The following is a 25431-nucleotide window of genomic DNA, read 5'->3' as shown; positions in this document are numbered from 1 at the left end:
AATGGATGTGGTATATACATGAATACATACGTAGCAAAAGGAATTCATATATGCATGGGACATGGGTACAACTCAAAAAAATATTTATGCATATTTCACATACATAACTAAAGTTAATGATCATCTTATGCAAAAATAATCACTAATTAATTAAATCGATGCATCCAAGATTATACCGCTTGTCTGATACAACTTGCTTCCCCGGGGCCGCTGCTTCCTTGCCATGCCACCGAAGGGCAAGGGTGCCGCCGGATTCAAAGGGGTGCACCGCTGGCCGACCGGCTGGCAACTTCGGCGTCGAGTTTCAACACGCCGGCCGGAGGTACTGGCTCGACACGTACTCGACGGCCGACCTCACCACCTGTGCGTACGACGTTGCCTTGTGGAGGCTCGGTCTCCCCCGCTCGAAGCTCAATTTCCTGGAGATTAAGTCTCGGGTGGATGTGGAGCTTGTCGGCCCGCCGGTGACGACCGAGTCGAGACCCGATCATGCCAACTTCTAGCATTGTCGTCGACGAGCCAAATAACATCCGATAGAGTGATGAGGTGGCCATGGCGGTGTTTGGTAGTGCACTTCCGTAGTATGTGCAAGCCCAGTTGGAGTTCTACTGGAAGAGGGACGCTGAGAAGCGCAAGAACGATGACGAGGCAGTGCCTTCATCGTCACAGGGAAAGAAGAAGAAGAATGCGGGATCCTCCGGTGTGATCAAAGTCGATTCCGACAGCGAGAGTGATGGGTACGAAGATATCGACTGGGACAATCTGTAGTGTTCGTAGTAGTGCTTGTCGTTAGTTTAAGTGGCATGTAGTATTTAAATAATGTTTGTAATTTGCATGTTTATACTTCGGACGATTTTTGTTTAAAATATGAAATATGGTCAAAGTAGTTCTAATGTTAGTTAAAAAATATTGATTTTTTTTATCTGGGTGCCCTATTTTAGGGCCGTTGTTGGAGACGACGCTTCCTCGTGCCAAAAGAACACATTTTTGTGCCCAATTTTTTTCACTCCATGTTTTTTTTTCTCCTAAAAATAGACTGCTATTGAAGTTGCGCTTAAATCGCATCCTATATTTTTCTTTGTTTGAAGAAGTATTACACTTATACCACGTAGAGGTGACTCGATAACTGCTAGAGTTAATCCCGGGACTAGGCAACGTGCAAACCACGAAAACTGATCCCCTACACACGATCCTATAGGCTAATTATACCACGTCGATCGGATCTTGGGGTCTTACCCCGGACTGAGCTACCTCCTAGAGCCTCCCATCAACCATGGCAGGCGACGGCGGTGGTGGTGCCAGGCCCCGGACGCAAGCTGCAAGAGGGCGGCGGCAGACGGCAGCTTCGGTGCCGTTGGACGTGCTGGTGGAGATCGCGGTGCGCACCGACCCGGCCACTCTAGTGCGCTGCGCCGCGACGTGCGTGGACATGCGCCGCCGCGTCAAGGATTACACTGGCCTCGGTGGCCGCCTCCACCTCCGGCATAGCGACCGATTCGTGCTCCCCCTTCTGCGAGGCCACCTGATCCACACGTTCAAGTATGAGGGCATGCGACGCAAGGACCAGTTGTCCCTGGTGGACACCACTGCTGCAGACACCACCACGCTGCGCAGGGTCACCGGCGTCCACGGCTTCCCCCTCGCGTCGAGCAATGGCCTCGTTCTCACTCGCGTGGCCCGAGGGCTTTGCGTGTGGGATCCGGCCACCAGCCGCAAGCAGACCCTGCCATCTGCACCGATTTTCCCTGTGGATGTGGTGGCTACACAACAAGACGATGATACGACAAATTATGTCTTGCTCGTGGGTGACGATGATGATGAGGGTGCGACCGTCGTCGGCCGGCAATTCCATGTGGTCATGGCATACCTAGAGCTGTCACAACACTGCCGCAACGTGCACTTTCAAATCTTCTCATCCGAGGATGGCACGTGGGGCCGCTACAACAAGATCCGGGTTCATAAACTGCAAGGCAGCAAGTTGCAACGACCACTCGCCAGGGCCCTAGTCGTTGGTGACGATGCACACTGGTTGTGCTTGACCGACAAAGGGGACTACGTCCTGAAGCTCCAAGTTAGATTGGTGGAACAAGTCATGGTCACGATGCTCCCGGAGAACTTCCCCCGTGGTGGGTGCTGGTACCACCAACTCCTAGCGACATCGTCGGCAGGTGGGTGCCCGATTGTGCTCGTCACGGATGGCAACAAGATATCTGCGTGGGCGCAATCGAAGCAAACGGGCAAGTGGCAGCGACGACCACGGGTGGTGATCGAGATAGAGACAATCTTGCGGTTCCTAGATGAGGCGGGCGGAAGCAGGCCGCCGCCGAGCCCGTGGGAAGTCAAGCATGAAATAAAACTATTGTGGTTCGCCGAGAGGAGTGGCACCGTGCTCATTAAGGTGCTCATCAACATGTCAACTGTCGGATATTTCTGGCTCAACCTGCAGTCCATGAAGATCGTGAGGTGGTTCTCAGATCGTGGGGAAGAGTACCCGACCGGGAATATGCCCTATGAGATGAGTTTGGCGGCTTGGGTTCCAACATTCAGTAGCACTTTGTGATTCATCCGTTTAGTTTCTATTTTCAACTTCATGCACTGCATACTTCGATGTTCTACAACTATGAAAGCATTCGTGCACAGCTTTGTTGACAAAAATAATTTAATTTTAATTGTTTTATTTGCCCCCTTCATTGTCGAGTTGTTATCTTAGCATTATGTCCAAATACTCCAATTGGGATCTCACTATTTCTTAAGGTCCAAATAGGCCATAAAATGAGGCACTCAGAGTGTTACGAGTAGCATATCGTTTATGATATATTCCGCCATTAATCCAAGCAGGATTCTACAGGGCCAGGAATCTCAAACATGTCAGGTACCGATTGCCAAGCGAGTCTAGCCACAGGCACACAATACGTTAAGAGTAAGTGTGTTAAACATTTTCTAGTTCATTACAGTGAGGCATTTCTTTTGTGCAACAAGCCACAGGAAAACTTGGATCTTAGGGACGACTGGAATAGACCAAAAAGCTTTGCCCTGGTGGGATTTAACAATCCTGAAATTGACACTCTCGTAGAAAGATTTTGCTGGTACACTGAGCAGGATACTCTTAGATTCAAATAGATTGTCAACCTCTACAGAGAAATGTTGCTAATGAGGAAATAATTTGGGAACACCAACAGTAATTCCAAATGCACAGCCATTATATGATGGGCTGGACCTTAGATGGTCAACTACTTAACTTCAAGTTTCAACAAGATTACATTTCGTGTGGATGCCCTAGTGTTACACATGGTTCATGTCGGAATAATCAATCAAATTATTGCAGCAGCTATCAGGTTCATGGATTAGCAGCAGCAGTATCCTCCAGCAACAGAAAAATCCGTCAGACACGTCTTACCCAATCAGTAGCTTTCAACCTGCATTTGCGGTTGCCTTCACAGCAAATTGATGACCAAAAACTGAATTATCGACAAGTCAATGCAACTAGTCAGGGCATTAAACGATAGAATTACTGCAATTGTTGCAACAGCTTGTCAGGTTCATGGTTAGCGGAACCATCTAGTCTAGGTTCCTACATTATATAGGTGCCAACGAACACAATAGATAAATGTGTACTGAAGTTTCAATGGTTCCACAAGAGATATTTGTGCCTCCGAAAACTCAATATCTCTCCCGTAACAGAACATTCAGGCAAGTACTTCTTACCAAATCAGTAAAATTTGGCTTCCATCTCTGATGCTGCCTTTACAGTAAATTGCTCACTACAAGCTGAATCAACGACAAAAATGGCGATGTCACTCAAATAGAAGTCAAAATGATCACGAGAGAGCCCTCGAAAACTTGCAGCGGAAACTGAGAATGGCTTGAAAAACAACCCGACAGAAACATGAAACACAGAATTATTGAGATCGGAAAAGCAGCTCACATTCTGTACTCTAATAAACTCGGGATCGACTAAAAACTTGGAATCCAGTACTGAATAATCGATAAAAAATAGTGAGGTCACTCAGACACCAAAAACATGATGAACAAGATAGGACAGCCGAAAATTTTGATGATGACTCAAAAAGAGATATCAACAGGCAATCACATGGGCCGGCCCATGTAATGATTTTTCTTCTGGGTTTCTTAGTAGTTTTTCTCTGATTTTTTGGACATTTTTCTTTTTCTATTTTATTGTTTCTTTAGTCTGTCATCAGATTATTTTACCGTCTAATTGTAGTTTGTTTTTCCCTTTCCTATGTTTTTGTTACTTTTTTCGCTTTGTAGTCTTCTTTTCTGCCATCTCTTCTTTCTAATACATAAAAAGAAATAACGAACATTTACAAAATCGCAAATACTTTTTAAAATTTCTGAACACATTAAAGTACATGAAATAGTAAATTCATTAGGTTTTAGAAATTTGGTCATATTTATTTTAAGAAAAATAACATTTAAAAAATTTATTAACACTTTCAAATTTTGCGAACATTTTAAATTTACACATAGTTTTATAAAATCCAAGAATATCGAAAACAAATTTGAATATTTTATTATAAAAAATTTGTGGATATTTTAAAACATTCCATTTATTAAAAAGGGAAAACAACTATATTGTGGAAAATAAAAAATTAACATGTATTTAGAAAAATGTGCATAGCATATAAAAGTTGTTCGTCATGTATTATATAAATCATCATTGTAGATGTTTAAGAAGTAACATCCTATTTGGAAAATGTTTATCACGTATTTAGAAAAAAAATATCAAGGTCCCTGGACCACTAGACGACCACTGCTGCCAGCAAAACAAGCCAATGACGGGCCCATGTCGATGCTCATTTACTGGAGTCACTCTGACCTTATTGATGCCACACGAGAAGTCTTTGTGCATGCGTCCCTAAGCTGCAATCATCGAAATTGAACGGTTGAATCGATCTCATACCAAATCTCGCTGTCTTGCACGCGTGACAAGAAACCCCTGCAAGGCCTGCCAGCCGTCACAAAGCCGCCCCTGCAAGGATGAAAAAAATAACGTAGCCTTCCAAGGCACTGGGAGTCTCGTCTCCGCCGCAGCCGCCAGAGTGAACGATCCCGATTGATGTCAAGGGCCAATACATCACATATGTAGCCACTCCTCAATTATCTCACAAGAATTAGCAACAGATACATGGATTTAGAGGAGTTCGGAAGAGGAGGAGTAGCAAGTAAGGTTGGGAAAGTGTTCAGGTTACAACCAGATACACGTATGACTTAAACTATGCCTGGTCTACAGTCTCTTGTCTCCCTGTATATTGCCCAGTTTTTTTCTCCTTATGGGCCGCACCCGACCTCCAAGCCCAACCCAAGTAACAGCCCCATCAGCATGTCAGGCTGTGACAGAGCCACAGATAGGATCGCCGACAAGTTTCACCCTAGCCGCTGCCACTGTAGGTGAAGGAAGGAATAGAATGGTTCTATGCCTTGCCAAGTTTACGGGTCTACTTTTACAGTTTCACTACCTGAATATCCGTGCATTGCCATTGAATATACAAAATACATAGTGATTTAAATTCTGCGAATCTTTTAATGGATAAACGTTGACTCGTTAGTGAAGAAATGCTAATAGTTTTCTAGAGAAAATGTTTTATGCCTTGTTTCAGGCACCTAAAGAGAAAACGTGCATGAACAAGAGTAGTTCACAGTTGGCTTTGAGCCTTTGACATCTTGCAAGAGAACGGATTTTCATCTCCCAGGTGTCTAGGCGCCCGGTTATCACCCCGTCCATCGAGACAACATCTGCTCGAGATCTAGACCAGGCCATTTTGCTGTAGTGCCATCCAGTACAAGATTTCAACTTCGCTTCACTGAAAACACAGCAGAAATCGGCACATGTAAATATTGATATCGAGATGAAATTGCAAAGTTGTACTGGCAGTCTCCTACAGAAGGGAATCATATAGTTAAGCCTGGCTATTTCATAATGTGCACTCATGATATAGCATCAGGAAACAGAGATGCGGCTACATATTCTCACCTGGTCAATTAATTCCATCGAAAATGAAAACAAGAGACACAATAATGCTACATGCCACAGCAGATCACTTGCCAAGCAAAAGGATGTATCTGTCCATTACAGTAAAATCTGCAGGTCATCTCATTCCTCATTTCTATCGCTCAAAAAAAAAAACCGCATCCTTAATTGTCCTTATGCAATACCTGTTGAAATTGCTAGAAGTTGATTTAGCTGCAGTCAATTCAACTGAGAGGACCATAAAGCTCTGATTAAATGAACAGTGTACCGCATACAGTGTATGGCCTGAAGTTTTTGGAGGATGCTTCAGTTTCCTTTTTGCTCAGAGAATATATATAAGAACATTTGAAAGGCATAGCTCACAATTGTAACTAATTCACTACGAGAAAAACCTCGGGATGCCTGACATTTTTATACAGTTTATGTAACAAAATCGAACATATAAATGACGCTAGAGTACTCGGCGTTCTGGAGGCATCGCTCGCGCGAGTCGTTTTTGACCGCAGGATGGAGTTACCCGAGTTGCAACAGTGCTTTCTTTGGCTGCTGGCGTCGGGTCAGCCGTCCACTTTTTTCCACGTTCGTGACTGCTTCAGAAGTGGATGACGGGTGGGGTCGTGAGCCTATGGGGCCCATCGAGCAGAGGGAGGGTTTCCCTGGAGCCTACGTGAAGACAGAGCAGAGAAGCGAGCGAGCGAGCAGCAAAAGAAAAAGCGAAGCGACGATGCCCGTGACCTAACCCGCGTCTCCCCCGCGACCCTCGCAGCCGCCTCCTCCTCTCCTGCCGCCGCCACCGCCTCCTCTCCTTTCCTCGCCTTCACCGGCCACCGGCAACCTCCCAGCCCTCCTTCTCCGCCTTGTCGCCTTGGCCACCTTGAGGTCGAGGGGGGAGCAGCTAGATGCGCCTCGTCTGTGTCGTGTGGTGGCCCAGATGCGGCCGCCTCGTGCTCTGCCGGTTCCCGTCTCGCCCATCTACTGTCGGAGGAGGAGGGGAGGAGTGGATGCCAGCCGATCTGAAGGAAGAAGAGGAGACCCGGACGAAATCGACGGCTCGAGTGATGTGGGGCGACGGCCTTGTATCGGCTTCTTGATGGAATCACGTGCGCGTCGTCCGTGATGGCCCGTCGTGGGCATTGGAGGACGACCGGAGGCGGCTGTAGAGTTTGTTGGAAATATGCCCTAGAGGCAATAATAAAATGGTTATTATTATATTTCCTTGTTCATGCTATAATTGTGTTATCCGGAAATCATAATACATGTGTGAATACATAGACCACAACATGTCCCTAGTGAGCCTCTAGTTGACTAGCTCGTTGATCAACAGATAGTCATGGTTTCGTGACTATGGACATTGGATGTCATTGATAACGGGATCACATCATTAGGAGAATGATGTGATGGACAAGACCCAATCCTAAGCATAGCACAAGATCATGTAGTTCGTTTGCTAGAGCTTTTCCAAATGTCAAGTATCATTTCCTTAGACCATGAGATTGTGCAACTCCCGGATACCATAGGAGTGCTTTGGGTGTGCCAAACGTCACAACGTAACTGGGTGGCTATAAAGGTGCACTACGGGTATCTCCGAAAGTGTTTGTTGGGTTGGCACGAATCGAGACTGGGATTTGTCACTCCGTATGACGGAGAGGTATCTCTGGGCCCACTCGGTAATGCATCATCATAATGAGCTCAATGTGACCAAGTGTTTGGTCACGGGATCATGCATTACGGTACGAGTAAAGTGACTTGCCGGTAACGAGATTGAACAAGGTATTGGGATACCGACGATCGAATCTCGGGCAAGTAACGTACCGATTGACAAAGGGAATTGTATACGGGATTGATTGAATCCTCGACATCGTGGTTCATCCGATGAGATCATCGTGGAACATGTGGGAGCCAACATGGGTATCCAGATCCCGCTGTTGGTTATTGACCGGAGAGTCGTCTCGGTCATGTCTGCATGTCTCCCGAACCCGTAGGGTCTACACACTTAAGGTTCGGTGATGCTAGAGTTGTAGAGGTATTAGTATGCGGTTAACCGAAAGTTGTTCGGAGTCCCGGATGAGATCCCGGACGTCACGAGGAGTTCCGGAATGGTCCGGAGGTAAAGATTTATATATGGGAAGTCCTATTTTGGCCACCGGAAAATGTTCGGGATTTTTCGGTATTGTACCGGGAAGGTTCTAGAAGGTTCCGAAGTGGGGCCCACCTGCATGGGGGGACCCACATGAACGTGGGTAGTGGGCGCAAGGCCCCACACCCCTGATCAAGGCGCACCAAGATCCCACCTTAGAAGGAATAAGATCATATCCCGAAGGGATAAGATCAAGATCCCTAAAAAAGGGGGATAACAATCGGTGGGGAAGGGAAATGATGGGATTTCTTTCCCCCACCTTTGCCAACGCCCCAATGGACTTGGAGGGCAAGAAACCAGCCCCCTCCACCCCTATATATAGTGGGGAGGCGCATGGGAGCAGCAACCCAAGCCCCTGGCGCCTCCCTCCCTCCCGTGACACCTCTCCCTCTCGCTGAGCTTGGCAAAGCCCTGCCGAGATCCCCGCTGCTTCCACCACCACGTCGTCGTGCTGCTGGATCTCCATCAACCTCTCCCTCCCCTTGCTGGATCAAGAAGGAGGAGACGTCTTCCCCAACCGTACGCGTGTTGAACGCGGAGGTGCCGTCCGTTCGGCGCTCGGTCATCGGTGATTTGGATCACGACGAGTACGACTCCATCAACCCCGTTCACTTGAACGCTTCCGCTCGCGATCTACAAGGGTATGTAGATGCACTCTTTTCCCTCTCGTTGCTAGAAGACTCCATAGATTGTTCTTGGTGATGCGTAGAAATTTTTTAATTTCTGCAACGATCTCCAACAGTGGCATCATGAGCTAGGTCTATGCGTAGTTTCTATGCACGAGTAGAACACAAACTTGTTGTGGGTGTAGATGTTGTCAATTTTCTTGCCACTACTAGTCTTATCTTGTTTCGGCGGCATCGTGGGATGAAGCGACCCGGACCGACCTTACACGTACGCTTACGTGAGACAGGTTCCACCGACTGACATGCACTAGTTGCATAAGGTGGCTAGCGGGTGTCTGTCTCTCCCACTTTAGTCGAATCGGATTCGATGAAAAGGGTCCTTATGAAGGGAAAATAGAAGTTGGCATATCACGTTGTGGTTTTACGTAGGTAAGAAACATTCTTGCTAGAAACCTATAGAAGCCACGTAAAAACATGCAACAACAATTAGAGGACGTCTAACTTGTTTTTGCAGCATATGCCTTGTGATGTGATATGGCCAAAAGGATGTGATGAATGAAATATATGTGATGTATGAGATTGATCATGTTCTTGTAATAGGAATCACGACTTGCATGTCGATGAGTATGACAACCGATAGGAGCCATAGGAGTTGTCTTTATTTTTTGTATGACCTGCGTGTCATTGAATAACGCCATGTAAATTACTTTACTTTATTGCTAAACACGTTAGCCATAGAAGTAGATGTAATCGTTGGCGTGACAACTTCATGAAGACACGATGATGGAGATCATGATGATGGAGATCATGATGTCATGCCGGTGACGAAGATGATCATGGCGCCCCGAAGATGGAGATCAAAGGAGCAATATGATACTGGCCATATCATGTCACTATTTGATTGCATGTGATGTTTATCATGTTTTACATCTTATTTGCTTAGAACGACGGTAGCTTAAATAAGATGATCCCTCACAATAATTTCAAGAAAGTGTCCCCCCTAACTGTGCACCGTTGCGAAGGTTCGTTGTTTCGAAGCACCACGTAATGATCGGGTGTGATAGATTCTAACGTTCGAATACAACAGGTGTAAGCCAGATTTACACACGCAATACACTTAGGTTGACTTGACGAGCCTAGCATGTACAGACATGGCCTCGGAACACGGAAGACCGAAAGGTCGAGCATGAGTCGTATAGAAGATACGATCAACATGAAGATGTTCACCGATGTTGACTAGTCCGTCTCACGTGATGATCGGACACGGCCTAGTTGACTCGGATCATGTTTCACTTAGATGACTAGAGGGATGTCTATCTGAGTGGGAGTTCATTGAATAATTTGATTAGATGAACTTAATTATCATGAACTTAGTCTAAAATCTTTACAATATGTCTTGTAGATCAAATGGCCCACGCTAATGTTGCCCTCAACTTCAATGCGTTCCTAGAGAAAACCAAACTGAAAGATGATGGCAGCAACTATACGGACTGGGTCCGGAACCTGAGGATCATCCTCATAGCTGCCAAGAAAGATTATGTCCTAGAAGCACCGCTAGGTGACGCACCCATCCCAGAGAACCAAGACGTTATGAACGCTTGGCAGCAGCGTGCTGATGATTACTCCCTCGTTCAGTGCGGCATGCTTTACAGCTTAGAACCGGGGCTCCAAAAGCGTTTTGAGCAACACGGAGCATATGAGATGTTCGAAGAGCTGAAAATGGTTTTCCAAGCTCATGCCCGGGTCGAGAGATATGAAGTCTCTGACAAGTTCTTCAGTTGTAAGATGGAGGAAAATAGTTCTGTTAGTGAGCACATACTCAAAATGTCTGGGTTACACAACCGCTTGACTCAGCTGGGTGTTAATCTCCCGGATGACGCGGTCATTGACAGAATCCTTCAGTCGCTTCCACCGAGCTACAAGAGCTTTGTGATGAACTTCAATATGCAGGGGATGGAAAAGACCATTCCTGCGGTATATTCAATGCTGAAATCAGCGGAGGTGGAGATCAAAAGGAAACATCAAGTGTTGATGGTGAATAAAACCACTAAGTTCAAGAAAAGCAAGGGTAAGAAGAACTTCAAGAAGGACGGCAAGGGAGTTGCCGCGCCCGGTAAGCCAGTTGCCGGGAAGAAGCCAAAGAATGGACCCAAGCCTGAGACTGAGTGCTTTTATTGCAAGGGAAGTGGTCACTGGAAGCGGAATTGCCCCAAGTACTTAGCGGACAAGAAGGCCGGTAACACCAAAGGTATATGTGATATACATGTTATTGATGTGTACCTTACCAGCACTCATAGTAGCTCCTGGGTATTTGATACCGGTGCGGTTGCTCATATTTGTAACTCAAAGCAGGAGCTGCGGAATAAACGGAGACTGGCAAAGGACGAGGTGACGATGCGCGTCGGGAATGGTTCCAAGGTCGATGTGATCGCCGCACTACAACATGACCTCACCTATAGCAACGCTTTTCCCCGTATCTAAAAGTCCATATATCCGTTGCTAGTGTCTTTACCAACGGTTTGGGATGCGTTGCCTTATCCAGTGTTGCTAGCGCATAATGCAACGCATATACTACCGTTGGTAAAGGGATCGTTGCAAGAGTACAACACATAAAACAAACTTCTACAACACTTCTATATACCGGAATCCAAATCTCATAGTTTGGCAATAGATAATTTGCCACGCTTTAGGTGTTTGTACATATATAGTGTGAATAATAATAATAATAATAATAATAATAATAATAATAATAATAATAATAATAATAATAATAATAATATATGTATATAACAGCAATTGAATTAATGCTCCACATAATGGTGATAATTATGTGTATCAAGCTAGGAAAAGACAAGAAAATATACTCACAAGAGGAAGAAATCATATATTGGATAAAATTGTTGGATTACAGTAGTGGATATTACAGGAGGAAGAGCATCCAAATGTGATGCATATTTAAATATTTTCTCGAGAAAGAAACTTAACTAAAAGCATTCATCAACATCCCTCATACTTAACTAAAACATAACAGAGGAACATCATCGAATAGGAACAACATCCCTACAACTTAACTAAAACTGAAAGCATCCATCATCATAATCATGAACTGGAAGATCATCATCATCATCACATTGCAGTGTACTTGTCATGCACCCATATAATCATCCATGTATCTTTTGAACCTACAAAGAAAATAACAAAATGAACCATTAACACACAGTGCATTAAGAAGTAAGAACCGCTTTGCGCACACTTACTGCTCATCAGCACATTTTTTTGGTCTGGACAACAGTCTAATAGCAAATAAGAAGAAACAAATAAACAAGATAGCACTACAATTTGAACACAAATTCGTATGTGATTATGAGAGGATACCAGCATGAGTGTTAGTTGCCCTTGATGACTAATCCAGACGCCACAATATACGACACAACCTGCAGAAAACATGGCTAAATAAAATTATATGGACATTAGCCTAAGTGCTGATGTGCATAGGGCAATGTGATTGACAGTACCACTTCTCTTTTCTTCTCCAGTTTGTTAGCAAACTGGACCAAAACGGTTTCTCATCTGAAACTGAACCAAAATATCTATTTCTAGTTGGTTTCAGTCATCCAACAGGAAATAGGGAAACCTATAAGTGCTCACCACGCTTTGAAACAAACCTACAGCCCCAAATCCACTGAAATGAATTTACATGGTCATCACCAGCCTAGAGATCCATTGCTAATTCTTTACATCTACAGTAAAACTGTTTTCTGTGAACCAACAGATCTATTTATTTCTAAATAAATCCACTGAAACCTACAGCCCCAAATCTTATAAATGTGCGTCGACAGCAGCACAGAACCTAGCACAGCTCAATGGCCATGGACACAACGAGCAGTAGCACGGTAAGGAGAGGGAGAGAGTATACCTTCGTTGGCATCGTCCATGACTTGCTCCACGAACTCGACTTGCTCCATGGCGTCCCCCTGCATCGAGTTGGAATACCTAGTTGATTTTAATTATACTAAGATTCTTTCATGTGAAACTAAATAGTGGAATTAATACATGCAGCACACAATATAGGCCCGCAGTTTCTGAAATCCAACCAAAAAAAAAGAAGTAGGTTGTCTACCAGGCCATGCCTTGTACCTTCAGTTCGGTTTCAACTCTGGTATGATGTCCCGTGAGAGGAACAAAAATGCAACGAAGTCAAATATTGTCGTCGGTAGGACCTTACCTGCCAATTCAAAAAATATAATGCTAACTTATCATGGGATCATCATCAAGAAGATGCACACTGTTGTTCAAAGTCTTACTATGGCAGGCATTACGTTATTGTTCAACGATGAGTAAATATTTTTTGGGATAATGAACAAAAAGAGATGGTTCAAACTCTAGACCCAGAAAAGGATGGTTGCAAATCGATAGGGTGTGTACTGTTTTAGGTACATAATATTGGGCAAAACACACTAATTTGTATTGAAATTGCTGAAAGAGTAACTAATTTGTAGTGGAATGGCCAAAAGAGTACCTTATGTAGGGACAACTTGTAGGTGATTATTTCCTTGTAGTGTATTTTCATGAGTACAGGCTGATAGTATTAAAAAATAATAGTCCATCAAGGTTATCCTTGTATCTAGTTTGTTCTTTCCCTTTCCGTATAGAATTTGCAGAACTAAACCATTAGTTCTTTCCAGATTTTATACATGTAATAGGCAGAATAGAAGTCGTTCCTGACTTTTAGTGGGGAATAGCATCCGAAGAAATACATCTATAGAAGCACTGTGTCCTGAACTCATGTTAACCACAATAACAATATCCTTTTTAGTTGAAAAGGCAAACTTCTAATATTTAAATATTATTCATGATTTTTAAAGGATACATCGAGATACCATGTTGACAAAAAGGCAGTCAAAAAGATAATACAATTGTGATTATTTTGACTAGAAGTGGATATGAATACAGAACATAATTTATATTGGACACTGTACTGAGATAACAGTACATCAGCTCCAAGCTGTAACAGAAGTACCTATATTATTTTTGGAAAGCAAGGGAAAGCTTCTAACTTACCGCCAAATAGTGGTTCAAATATTCATCACTTCGTAATAATTAAAAACACCTTGCTGATGCTATAGTCGTACATAATAATCATATGTGTGACTAAGAAAACTTGAAGATCAACTTTTATTTCAGAAGGGAAACAGGAGCAGAATCTTCAAAATATAAATCAATAACTAACCATTAAACAGCAAAAGAAATAATTCTGCTCAGTTTCAAAGCCAACGTAGCAATACATAAGGAACCATATACATATCGTGGCTGTAGCATGTGCACAGCAAGCCATCGTATACTAAGTTAAGATGTATAACAGAAATAGTATATTTATGCTTCATCCATTCAAATTACACGGGAGAACATTATAAGATGAAGAAATTCCACAAAGCAGCAGTATTTTTCAGTAAAGAAAAAAAAATCTAATGGTCAAATTGATACGAGGATTTTACACATACGTTTATTTTTCTTCAATGGGGACATGAACATCTTACCTGATCTAACGGGGCCAAACCTGAAGACAGGAACTGAGTCACGTCCATGACTGGACAATGGAGGACTTGGTTACTTCCTTCATGTCACCCATGTCGTAGGCAGCACCTATGGTTAGGATTAGTTTTCACTTGGGATTTGTTTTCCCTGTAGAGAGAAGGGATATACAGCCAGTTTGTTGCACGTCTACAGGAGAAGAAAAGAGCAGAGGTTAGAGAAACAGGGAGATAATGATGAAACCAGGGGAGGGGTGCACTCACCGGACGAGAGGAGGACGACATGGCCACCGGCGCGGGAGCCGACGCCTGAACCCTAGCTATGGGGGAGGGTCGCGGGTAGGCTTTGGTGGCCGCGAGGGCCGGATCTAGCCGGATGGGAGGGCGCCGCAATATGAGGGGACCTGGGGCTGTGCTTCAGGGTGGCGAGATTTGCCGGACGTCGCTTGAATCAGCCGCCGCACATTGAGCAGTGAGGAGCCGCGTGAAGAGAGAGATGGGTCGCGAGAGGGATGGGTGGGTAGGGATGATGTGGATCTGGCAGCCTCCGGAGCTGCGAGGTAGGAGGATGGGAGGGGGAGGGCCGGCGGCGAGGTGGATCGGAGGAGGGAGACAAAGTGGTGGTGGCGGCGGTTTGGGAGAGATAAGGGCGGGGGCTCTATATTTCGCGCGTCTCCTTCTCTCTTTCTCTCTCTCCTTTCCTCAGTTTTTTTCTCAATTGTACCACGATAGGGTAATGAGCTGCAACTCTACATCGCATATGCTGCATCGCTTATATGCGTATCTATGGAAAATTTTGCAACGTATATTCAAAACGTTGTTGAATTTGTGTTGCTTTATAGAGGGTATCCTTGTAGTGCCGTCGGCACGCTACCTCTACATTTACCTACGGGATTAGTTTTAAACCTCAATAATTGTTATTTAGTGCCAGCTTTGAGCATGAACATTGTATCAGGATCTCGTTTAATTCGAGATGGTTACTCATTTAAATCCGAGAATAATGGTTGTTCTATTTATATGAGAGATATGTTTTATGGTCATGCCCCGCTGGTTAATGGTTTATTCTTAATGAATCTCGAACGTAGTGTTACACATATTCATAGTGTGAATACCAAAAGATGTAAGGTTGATAATGATAGTCCCACATACTTGTGGCACTGCCGTCTTGGTCACATTGGTGTCAAACGCATGAAGAAGCTCCATGCAGATGGACTTTTGGAGTCTCTTGATTACGAATCATTTGACACGTGCGAACCATGCCTCATGGGTAAGATGACCAAGACTCCGTTCTCCGGAACAATGGAGCGAGCAACCAACTTATTGGAAATCATACATACTGATGTGTGCGGTCCAATGAGTGTTGAGGCTCGCGGTGGCTATCATTATGTTCTCACTCTCACTGATGACTTGAGTAGATATGGGTATGTCTACCTAATGAAACACAAGTCTGAGACCTTTGAAAAGTTCAAGGCATTTCAGAGTGAGGTTGAGAATCAACGTGACAGGAAAATAAAGTTCTTACGATCAGATCGTGGAGGGGAATATTTGAGTCACGAATTTGGCACACACTTAAGGAAATGTGGAATAGTTTCACAACTCACGCCGCCTGGAACACCTCAGCGAAATGGTGTGTCCGAACGTCGTAATCGCACTCTATTGGATATGGTGCGATCTATGATGTCTCTTACCGATCTACCGCTCTCATTTTGGGGCTATGCTTTAGAGACTGCCACATTCACTTTAAATAGGGCTCCGTCGAAATCCGTTGAGACGACACCGTATGAATTATGGTTTGGAAAGAAACCTAAGCTGTCGTTTCTAAAAGTTTGGGGATGCGATGCTTATGTCAAGAAACTTCAACCTGAAAAGCTCGAACCAAAGTTGGAGAAATGCGTCTTCATAGGATACCCTAAGGAAACCATTGGGTATACCTTCTACCTCAGATCCGAAGAAAAGATCTTTGCTGCTAAGAACGGATCCTTTCTGGAGAAAGAGTTTCTCTCAAAAGAAGTAAGTGGGAGGAAGGTAGTGCTTGATGAAGTACTGCCTCTTGAAGCGGAAAGTAGCGCAGCTCAGGAAAATGTTCCTGTGGTGCATGCACCAACTAGAGAGGAAGTTAATGATGATGATGATCAAGGTACTTCGGATCAAGCTCCTACTGAACTTCGTAGGTCCACAAGGACACGTTCCGCGCCAGAGTGGTACGGCAACCCTGTCTTGGAAATCATGTTGTTAGACAACGGTGAACCTTCGAACTATGAAGAAGCAATGGCGGGCCCAGATTCCGACAAATGGCTTGAAGCCATGAAATCCGAGATAGGATCCATGTATGAAAACGAAGTATGGACTTTGACTGACTTGCCCGATGATCGGCGAGCCATAGAAAATAAATGGATCTTTAAGAAGAAGACAGACGCATATGGTAATGTGACCATCTATAAGGCTCGACTTGTCGCTAAGGGTTATCGACAAGTTCAAGGGGTTTACTACGATGAGACTTTCTCACCCGTAGCGAAGCTGAAGTCCGTCCGAATCATGTTAGCAATTGCCGCATTTTATGATTATGAGATATGGCAAATGGACGTCAAAACGGCATTCCTTAATGGCTTTCTTAAGGAAGAATTGTATATCATGCAGCCGGAAGGTTTTGTCGATCCTAAGAATGCTAACAAGGTATGCAAGTTCCAGCGCTCCATCTATGGGCTGGTGCAAGCATCTCGGAGTTGGAACATTCGATTTGATGAGATGATCAAAGCGTTTGGGTTTACACAGACTTATGGAGAAGCCTGTGTTTACAAGAAAGTGAGTGGGAGCTCTCTAGCATTTCTCATATTACATGTGGATGACATACTGTTGATGGGAAATGATATAGAATTCTTGAGAAGCATAAAGGCCTACTTGAACAAGTGTTTTTCAATGAAGGACCTTGGAGAAGCTGCTTATATATTAGGCATCAAGATCTATAGAGATAGATCAAGACGCCTCATTGGTCTTTCACAAAGTACGTACCTTGACAAGATATTGAAGAAGTTCAATATGGATCAGTCCAAGAAGGGGTTCTTGCCTGTATTGCAAGGTGTGCAATTAAGCACGGCTCAATGCCCGACCACGGTAGAAGATAGAGAAAAGATGAGTATTGTCCCCTATGCCTCGGCCATAGGGTCTATTATGTATGCCATGCTGTGTACCAGACCTGATGTAAACCTTGCCGTAAGTATGGTAGGAAGGTACCAAAGTAATCCCGGCATGGAACACTGGACAGCGGTCAAGAATATCCTGAAGTACCTGAAGAGGACTAAGGATATGTTTCTCGTTTATGGAGGTGATGAAGAGCTCGTCGTAAAGGGTTACGTCGATGCTAGTTTCGACATAGATCTGGATGACTCTAAGTCACAAACCGGATACGTGTATATTTTGAATGGTGGGGCAGTAAGCTGGTGCAGTTGCAAGCAAAGCGTTGTGGCGGGATCTACATGTGAAGCGGAATACATGGCGGCCTCAGAGGCAGCACAAGAAGCAATCTGGGTGAAGGAGTTCATTACCGACCTAGGAGTTATTCCCAATGCGTCGGGCCCGATGACTCTCTTCTGTGACAACACTGGAGCTATTGCCCTTGCCAAGGAGCCCAGGTTTCACAGGAAGACCAGGCATATCAAGCGTCGCTTCAACTCCATTCATGAAAATGTTCAAAATGGAGACATATATATTTGTAAAGTACATACGGACCTGAATGTAGCAGATCTGTTGACTAAACCTCTCCCTAGAGCAAAAAATGATCAACACCAGAACTCTATGGGTGTTCGATTCATCACAATGTAACTAGATTATTGACTCTAGTGCAAGTGAGAGACTGTTGGAAATATGCCCTTGAGGCAATAATAAAATGGTTATTATTATATTTCCTTGTTCATGATAATTGTCTATTGTTCATGCTATAATTGTGTTATCCGGAAATCATAGTACATGTGTGAATACATAGACCACAACATGTCCCTAGTGAGCCTCTAGTTGACTAGCTCGTTGATCAACAAATAGTCATGGTTTCCTGACTATGGACATTGGATGTCATTGATAACGGGATCACATCATTAGGAGAATGATGTGATGGACAAGACCCAATCCTAAGCATAGCACAAGATCGTGTAGTTCGTTTGCTAGAGCTTTTCCAAATGTCAAGTATCATTTCCTTAGACCATGAGATTGTGCAACTCCCGGATACCATAGGAGTGCTTTGGGTGTGCCAAACGTCACAACGTAACTAGGTGGCTATAAAGGTGCACTACGGGTATCTCCGAAAGTGTCTGTTGGGTTGGCACGAATCGAGACTGGGATTTGTCACTCCGTATGACGGAGAGGTATCTCTGGGCCCACTCGGTAATGCATCATCATAATGAGCTCAATGTGACCAAGTGTTTGGTCACGGGATCATGCATTACGGTACGAGTAAAGTGACTTTCCGGTAACGAGATTGAACAAGGTATTGGGATACAGACGATCGAATCTCGGGCAAGTAACGTACCGATTGACAAAGGGAATTGTATACGGGATTGATTGAATCCTCGACATCGTGGTTCATCCGATGAGATCATCGTGGAACATGTGGGAGCCAACATGGGTATCCAGATCCTGCTGTTGGTTATTGACCGGAGAGTCGTCTCGGTCATGTCTGCATGTCTCCCGAACCCGTAGGGTCTACACACTTAAGGTTCGGTGACGCTAGAGTTGTAGAGATATTAGTATGCGGTTAACCGAAAGTTGTTCGGAGTCCCGGATGAGATCCCGGACATCACGAGGAGTTCCGGAATGGTCCGGAGGTAAAGATTTATATATGGGAAGTCCTATTTTGGCCACCGGAAAATGTTCGGGATTTTTCGGTATTATACCGGGAAGGTTCTAGAAGGTTCCGAAGTGGGGCCCATCTGCATGGGGGGACCCACATGAACGTGGGTAGTGGGGGCAAGGCCCCACACCCCTGGTCAAGGCGCACCAAGATCCCACCTTAGAAGGAATAAGATCATATCCCGAAGGGATAAGATCAAGATCCCTAAAAAAGGGGGATAACAATCGGTGGGGAAGGGAAATGATGGGATTTCTTTCCCCCACCTTTGCTAACGCCCCAATGGACTTGGAAGGCAAGAAACCAGCCCCCTCCACCCCTATATATAGTGGGGAGGCGCATGGGAGCAGCAACCCAAGCCCCTGGCGCCTCCCTCTCCCTCCCGTGACACCTCTCCCTCTCGCTGAGCTTGGCGAAGCCCTGCCGAGATCCCCGCTGCTTCCACCACCACGCCGTCGTGCTGCTGGATCTCCATCAACCTCTCCCTCCCCTTGCTGGATCAAGAAGGAGGAGACGTCTTCCCCAACCGTACGCGTGTTGAACGCGGAGGTGCCGTCCGTTCGGCGCTCGGTCATCGGTGATTTGGATCACGACGAGTACGACTCCATCAACCCCGTTCACTTGAACGCTTCCGCTCGCGATCTACAAGGGTATGTAGATGCACTCTTTTCCCTCTCGTTGCTAGAAGACTCCATAGGTTGCTCTTGGTGATGCGTAGAAATTTTTTAATTTCTGCAACGATCTCCAACAGAGTTGTGCGTCGTCCGTGGTCGCCCGTAATGGGTGTTGGAGGGCGACCGGAGGCGGCTGTAGCAGGCCGGTGTCAATGGTGGCTGGCACGTCCTCCACTGTCGGGTGCACGATGAGGCGCTCGAGGGGTAACCGCTTGCAGCACAGGTGCCCGTCATGTGTTCCAGCGGGGCACCTAGGCAGCAGCAGCAGCAGGCGACTTTGGCTGATTCAACACGTCACGGTGAGCTTCGTCCATCCTTCTTCCCCTCCCTCTCTCTTTCTGCTACTCTTGGAAGGTTGTGCAATGTGCTCTGCTTCTATCTCTTTTTGTTGTTAAATGAATCTCAGACTCAGGAGAGCATGGTCTTTAGGCTAGCATTACTGTCAAGGACCTTCCCGTTGAACAGCTTATGTTTGTATAGCATGGATTTTTCAAAATTAGTTGCTTACATTGTGAAGAATTCTGTTAACTTTCGGTTCAAAAGAAACTGCCACAATGTTACGAGTTTTTTTGTGATGCTGCATGATGTTCTGATTTCTGAGTTCTGGCGTTCTTTCTTAATTCCGAGTTCAAAGAACCACTTGATGCTATTGACCAAAAAGCGATTTTGTTATGGTTCCTCTGAATTATTGTTAAACCAAAAGGACTAAAACATCTTCAGTTGGCAGTTGTTGAATTGATCAGATTGATGTTGCCTTGTTTACCACTTTGTTTGGTGACTACACTATAAATTCTTGAGATATAGTGCAATGGTTGATAGTTTGTCGTATAATCATAGCTATGTAACATCTGAGAATGATTCACTTCTCTAGCCAGCTCTGCTTCTGTGATTTCAGAATATGTTGTTATAGGTTTAGTGATCTAAACACTCTTATATTTCTTTACGGAGGGAGTAGAAGATTAACACTTGTATTTAAAGGTGACTTTGACCACCATTCTATGTTGTTGTTACAGCAGTGGCGTAGCCAGCCCAATAAGCCAGGGTGGTCCATCAATAGAAATATTTACATAATTTTATTTATTTTTAAAGAAATATTTTTTACTACACTATATACAAGCTATGGGGAAATTCCAGGTTGGTCCATGGACCACCCTGGCCACCCCCTAGCTAGGCCAATGTGTTATAGACGAAGGCCACCGAAGGACTATATAACAAGGCTCGCCAGGTTCTGTATCATCAACTAACAACCAACTCCAAACAATTACTCAGGTTAGCTCTCCTTCTATAATTAACACATTTTACAATTGCTCTCCTTTCCAAGGTAAATATAGTATAATCAGCTTGGTTAATAAATAGTACATTCCATATGAAAATTACTGGAGCAGATAGTTTACATGATATACCTTGGTACTCTAGCTATTTTGTTTAGTTGGTAAATAAAGAGTACGTTTGTCTCATCCAAAGTAGATAGACTGTGTACCTGACTTCCTGTGATCCTATATAGGCGTGATCCTATATAGGCATAGTAGCCAATTGTGTATAAGAGACATCCATGTTTTCGTGTGTACATTTCATTTATCCTACTTACTGTATCTAATCTACCATCATTAATTATTTAAACCCTCAGCTGAAACTGTTGTCTTATGTTACTGAAAGTTGCAGAATATCCCAACAAAAGTCAGAATTCCTTATAGGATAATTAATACTGCATCTGATGCTGACAAGGCTAGGAATTCCAGAGGCCGAGTACCGTTGCAGGGTATATGCCAACAACAAAATCTATGCCACAGCTCTTTTCAATACATTTATGGTACCGCTCGAAGGTAGACCTCTAATTATGAATTTCCTTCCATGCCTTCATCATCTTGTTGTGCACTAACAGTTTGTTTAAAATCCTATGTTATTCAGATAAAATTTGGTGGTTTAGATGAAATCTCATCGAAAGGTTTCCCCGTCATTAATATAGCGGTCCTAATTTGTTCTTATGTCTCTAGTTGTCTGCATTTCAGGATAGTAGGTCTGGCGACCGGAGATTCTACATATTTTCTCCCACAAAGGACCTTATTTGAAGACATATTCAAAAGATGACCGTGTCTCTGTGGTCGAGGCCTTGATCTTGGCCAGGAGTGTTTATTCGCTCGCTTAGTGGAAGAATAACTTTTGTGCAGAGTGAAATTTCTATTTCGACTCCAAGGATTCAAAATCGGATGCACCAGGAGGCTTTAAACGAGAGTCTTATACAAGATTGAGAAAATATTATGCTTTCGGAGTTTTCAAGCTACTGAAAGCAACTGAAGCTACGCTATGAGGATCATCTAAGCTTGTTTGGATTCAGTAGATACCATTCTGAGGTAAGAATGGCTGTGAATATTAATTACCAGTGCACATTCTTTGAGACCGTGCACAATTCTAAGATAAAATGCTTATATGAAATTGATAGGTAGCAGAAACTGCTTATGCCTGAAACTAAATAGTGGAACTACATCATATGCTCATTGGCTATTTCTCTTGGAGATATACTGAGTTCATTAAGCCTAGTAATTAGCTAGAACAAGTGAGCCAAGAGGTAGGTGTTATTTGTTCTTTCTTGCTCTTTCTTTTGTTGATATTCAGTCCTAACCTCACAAAACTGCTCTACACCTTCACTTGTAATGAACCAAGAGAGAGAATGTTCATTAGTTTTATTTGGATTTAGGGCCCGTTCGGGAACACTCTGGCTCCCAACTCCTCGGGGCTGAAGTGGTGGAGCGGAGCGGCGCGCAGTTCATTTTTGTGGAGCAGCCATTCTGTCGCTCCGCATTTTCAGCGCTCAGCGGAGCGGAGTCGCTGGGGTGGTCTGTTGCCGAACAGGCCCTTAGTGTACATAAATAATTAGCAAAGTTTGGTTATATTTAGCATTAGTTGTTTCCCAGTACTGAAAAATGGTAGCCTGTTTTTTTCCCTTGACAATTACATTAGCAATCTGTAAAAGTTTGTCAAAGCTCTTATTCCTTGTTATGCTATAAACTGAAGGCCAAGATAGATTCCTCGGTGTACAGATTGTTTTAACTTTTAAGCACTGAAATCTGTATATTTTAGATAAAGTAGCATTTGCCAGTGGAAGTCATGGTTGGATCAACATATTTTTCCACTGAACATTGGCATATTTAGATCTTTCTATATATTTTAGATTTTCTTGTAGTGAGTTTCCCTGAAGATGTGTCTTACTTAATGCAGGTAAATTATCATAGCCATGGAATGGCACATACGATCTCAGCCTGGAGAATGTCCATGTAAGGGCCAGTACACAAGCTTGTCTACTACCATATGGATGGTGGATTTAGAGGACGGATATATGCACCGGCTCTGAATTCCATGACGTTGCACCGAATATGTGGAGCCCACTGATTCGTACTGATGTATGTTCTTCTTCTTCTAGAGAGGATTGTGCAATCAGAAGTACAATATGTGATCATGAAGTGTAACAGATGGCAAGAATATGTGGTATGTATTTCAGTCTGCCTACTAATGAATTGTATTGACTGTTCATGCTGCTACAGTAAGCTCGATGATTTACTTGGAAACGGAAAAACACTTGAGAAGCATCTTAATTTTTATGTACTGAGATTTTAGAGGCTTTTATTGACATTGATTTCCTTTATGCTAGACATGCTGGTAACAAATCTACATCAGAACATACTTTGGTTTAATTCTTGGTTAGCACTTATCTGTTCTTTGCATTCAAAGAACTCATTTGTTTCATAAAAAAAGATAAGAAACATTCCAATCTTAATTGCCGCAGGTTGGCCCTTTCATCACTTGGTATATAGTATTTTTAAGATACACCAACAATGAATTTTGGTTAGCACAAGAAATTGATACAGTACAATAGATTAACTATTGCGGTAGATTTATGGATTTTTGTTTGGTTGTGGCATCTATCCATAGCATCTTGAAGATGCCAAAAATGCAATAAGCCTTTTCACAAGGTTTTTTGGTGCTGCTCAATGCTCATTACCTATGGTATCATTTTCTCTTTGCTTCCTTTACTACTATTATCTTGTGCTTCTAAATATTATGAAAATCATGCAAATGAATCAAGAACTGTATATATGAGAATTGATGCAAGTTTGTTGCATTTTAGAGAATAGCCACACCTCCCTCGCGTTTGTATAGAACAAGGATGACATACTTTGTTTTAATTCTTGGTCAGCACAAACTCATTTGTTTCATAAAAAAGGATAAGAAATATTGCATCTTAATTGGCGCAGTTTCGCCCTTTCATCACTTGGTATATATATTTTTTAGATACACCAACACTGAATTTTTCTATTTTTCTTAGATACACCAAATGATGAATCGGGGCCTTGCACCATTTGGTGTATTTTGTTACTATAAATATTCTGACTACGCTGTTGGCGATGGTGGAACTGGAGGGTAGAGATGCGGCGGCGACAACGTTGACTTTGTTGAGATGGCTGGTGGACCAAGGACCACTCCTGAATTTGCTTTGTAATATGAAGTAATGTGGATTTATGATGTTAACATCATGGCACCTCCCCTCTCCTATGCTTAGACACCCCCAGTGCAAGCAGAATGTTCCAAATAGATGGTCAACTGCACTACATATACTGAGGGTTTGAAAGTGGTAGCTAAGATCAGAAGAAGCAATAAATATACAGATTATTCGCGACACTTTGGGTTCAGATAATTTTATTTGTTACTCTTTAACTATTGCAATTCTTTATTAATATCATTATATGTATATATAGTGGTTTTTGTTTGTCCATATACAACATCATCTCTCAGTTCATCATCTTCTGATATTGGAAGAGGATTTACTAAGTTATAAAGCAAGAAAGTAAACATTGGATTTCACTTACTTGAGAGAAGATGTGGCCATGACATTGATACTGCTACGTAATAGACTAAAATTGAGCTTAGTGTCTTTGCCTTTTATGATGCCAAGTTTGAAGATATCATGTCCCGTTTTTGGAAAAAAATATCTTGTTCAACTACATACTAATACAGGTAAGTTTTCTCAAAAAAAAATACCATCTGGTTAAGGCCTATATACATAGTGTTACCTTAGTGGCAAATTTGTATGATATTTTTATAACTTCTTTGCTGGATGGCAGATCACATTCAGAATAATCAATTTGTAACCTAGCTTCCAACACTTGCTTACAATGTCTTTCTCTTTGTCACCAGTCCGCCGTGATGGAAAACGTTAAGATTCCAACAAAAGTGCTTCTGGATTCTATGATGCAATAGCTTGGCCTTCCAAGCACAGTTTAGTCAACACACAAGGCAAGGACCATTGGTCTCGAGGCAAGTGTTCAGTTCTATCCATTGAGTACCAGCTAAATAATGGACTTGCAAAGAAGTTAATGTCCATCTATGTCTATAGAAAACTGGAAGAGGCTGAAGATTGGCTGGCAAACGAACTTCTTAAATACATGGAAGCTTCTTACAACAAAGTGCTGCAAGACTTCAACTATGACAAGTTGCAGTTTTCAACTATGATAAGTTGCAGTTGCTTCAACAAAAAAAAATCTTTGGAACATGAGCTGAAAGGAAAAGGAAGCATAGACTATCTGAGCAGCAACTGGTGGATGATGTCTATGGAAGGCATTTCTGCATTTGCCAATGACAACC

The 25431-nt window shown here is 43.5% G+C and overlaps 1 protein-coding gene across 1 annotated transcript; it reads left to right on the top strand.

Annotated features, from left to right (window-relative positions):
* The first annotated feature begins 1273 nt into the window (after positions 1–1273).
* Positions 1274–2560, top strand: LOC109745192 (uncharacterized). Its single transcript, XM_020304324.1, has one exon. It carries the CDS (start codon positions 1274–1276, stop codon positions 2558–2560), a length of 1287 nt encoding a protein of 428 aa, XP_020159913.1.
* The last annotated feature ends 22871 nt before the right edge of the window (positions 2561–25431 follow it).

Source organism: Aegilops tauschii, chromosome 6, assembly GCF_002575655.3.
Source record: "Aegilops tauschii subsp. strangulata cultivar AL8/78 chromosome 6, Aet v6.0, whole genome shotgun sequence".
Classification (NCBI taxonomy): Eukaryota; Viridiplantae; Streptophyta; class Magnoliopsida; order Poales; family Poaceae; genus Aegilops; species Aegilops tauschii.
This window is presented reverse-complemented; position numbering and strand designations above follow the sequence as displayed.

Bases quoted from the DNA above. Each gene is read 5' to 3' on its own strand.
- LOC109745192 (XM_020304324.1), top strand. From the start codon at position 1,274: ATGGCAGGCGACGGCGGTGGTGGTGCCAGGCCCCGGACGCAAGCTGCA.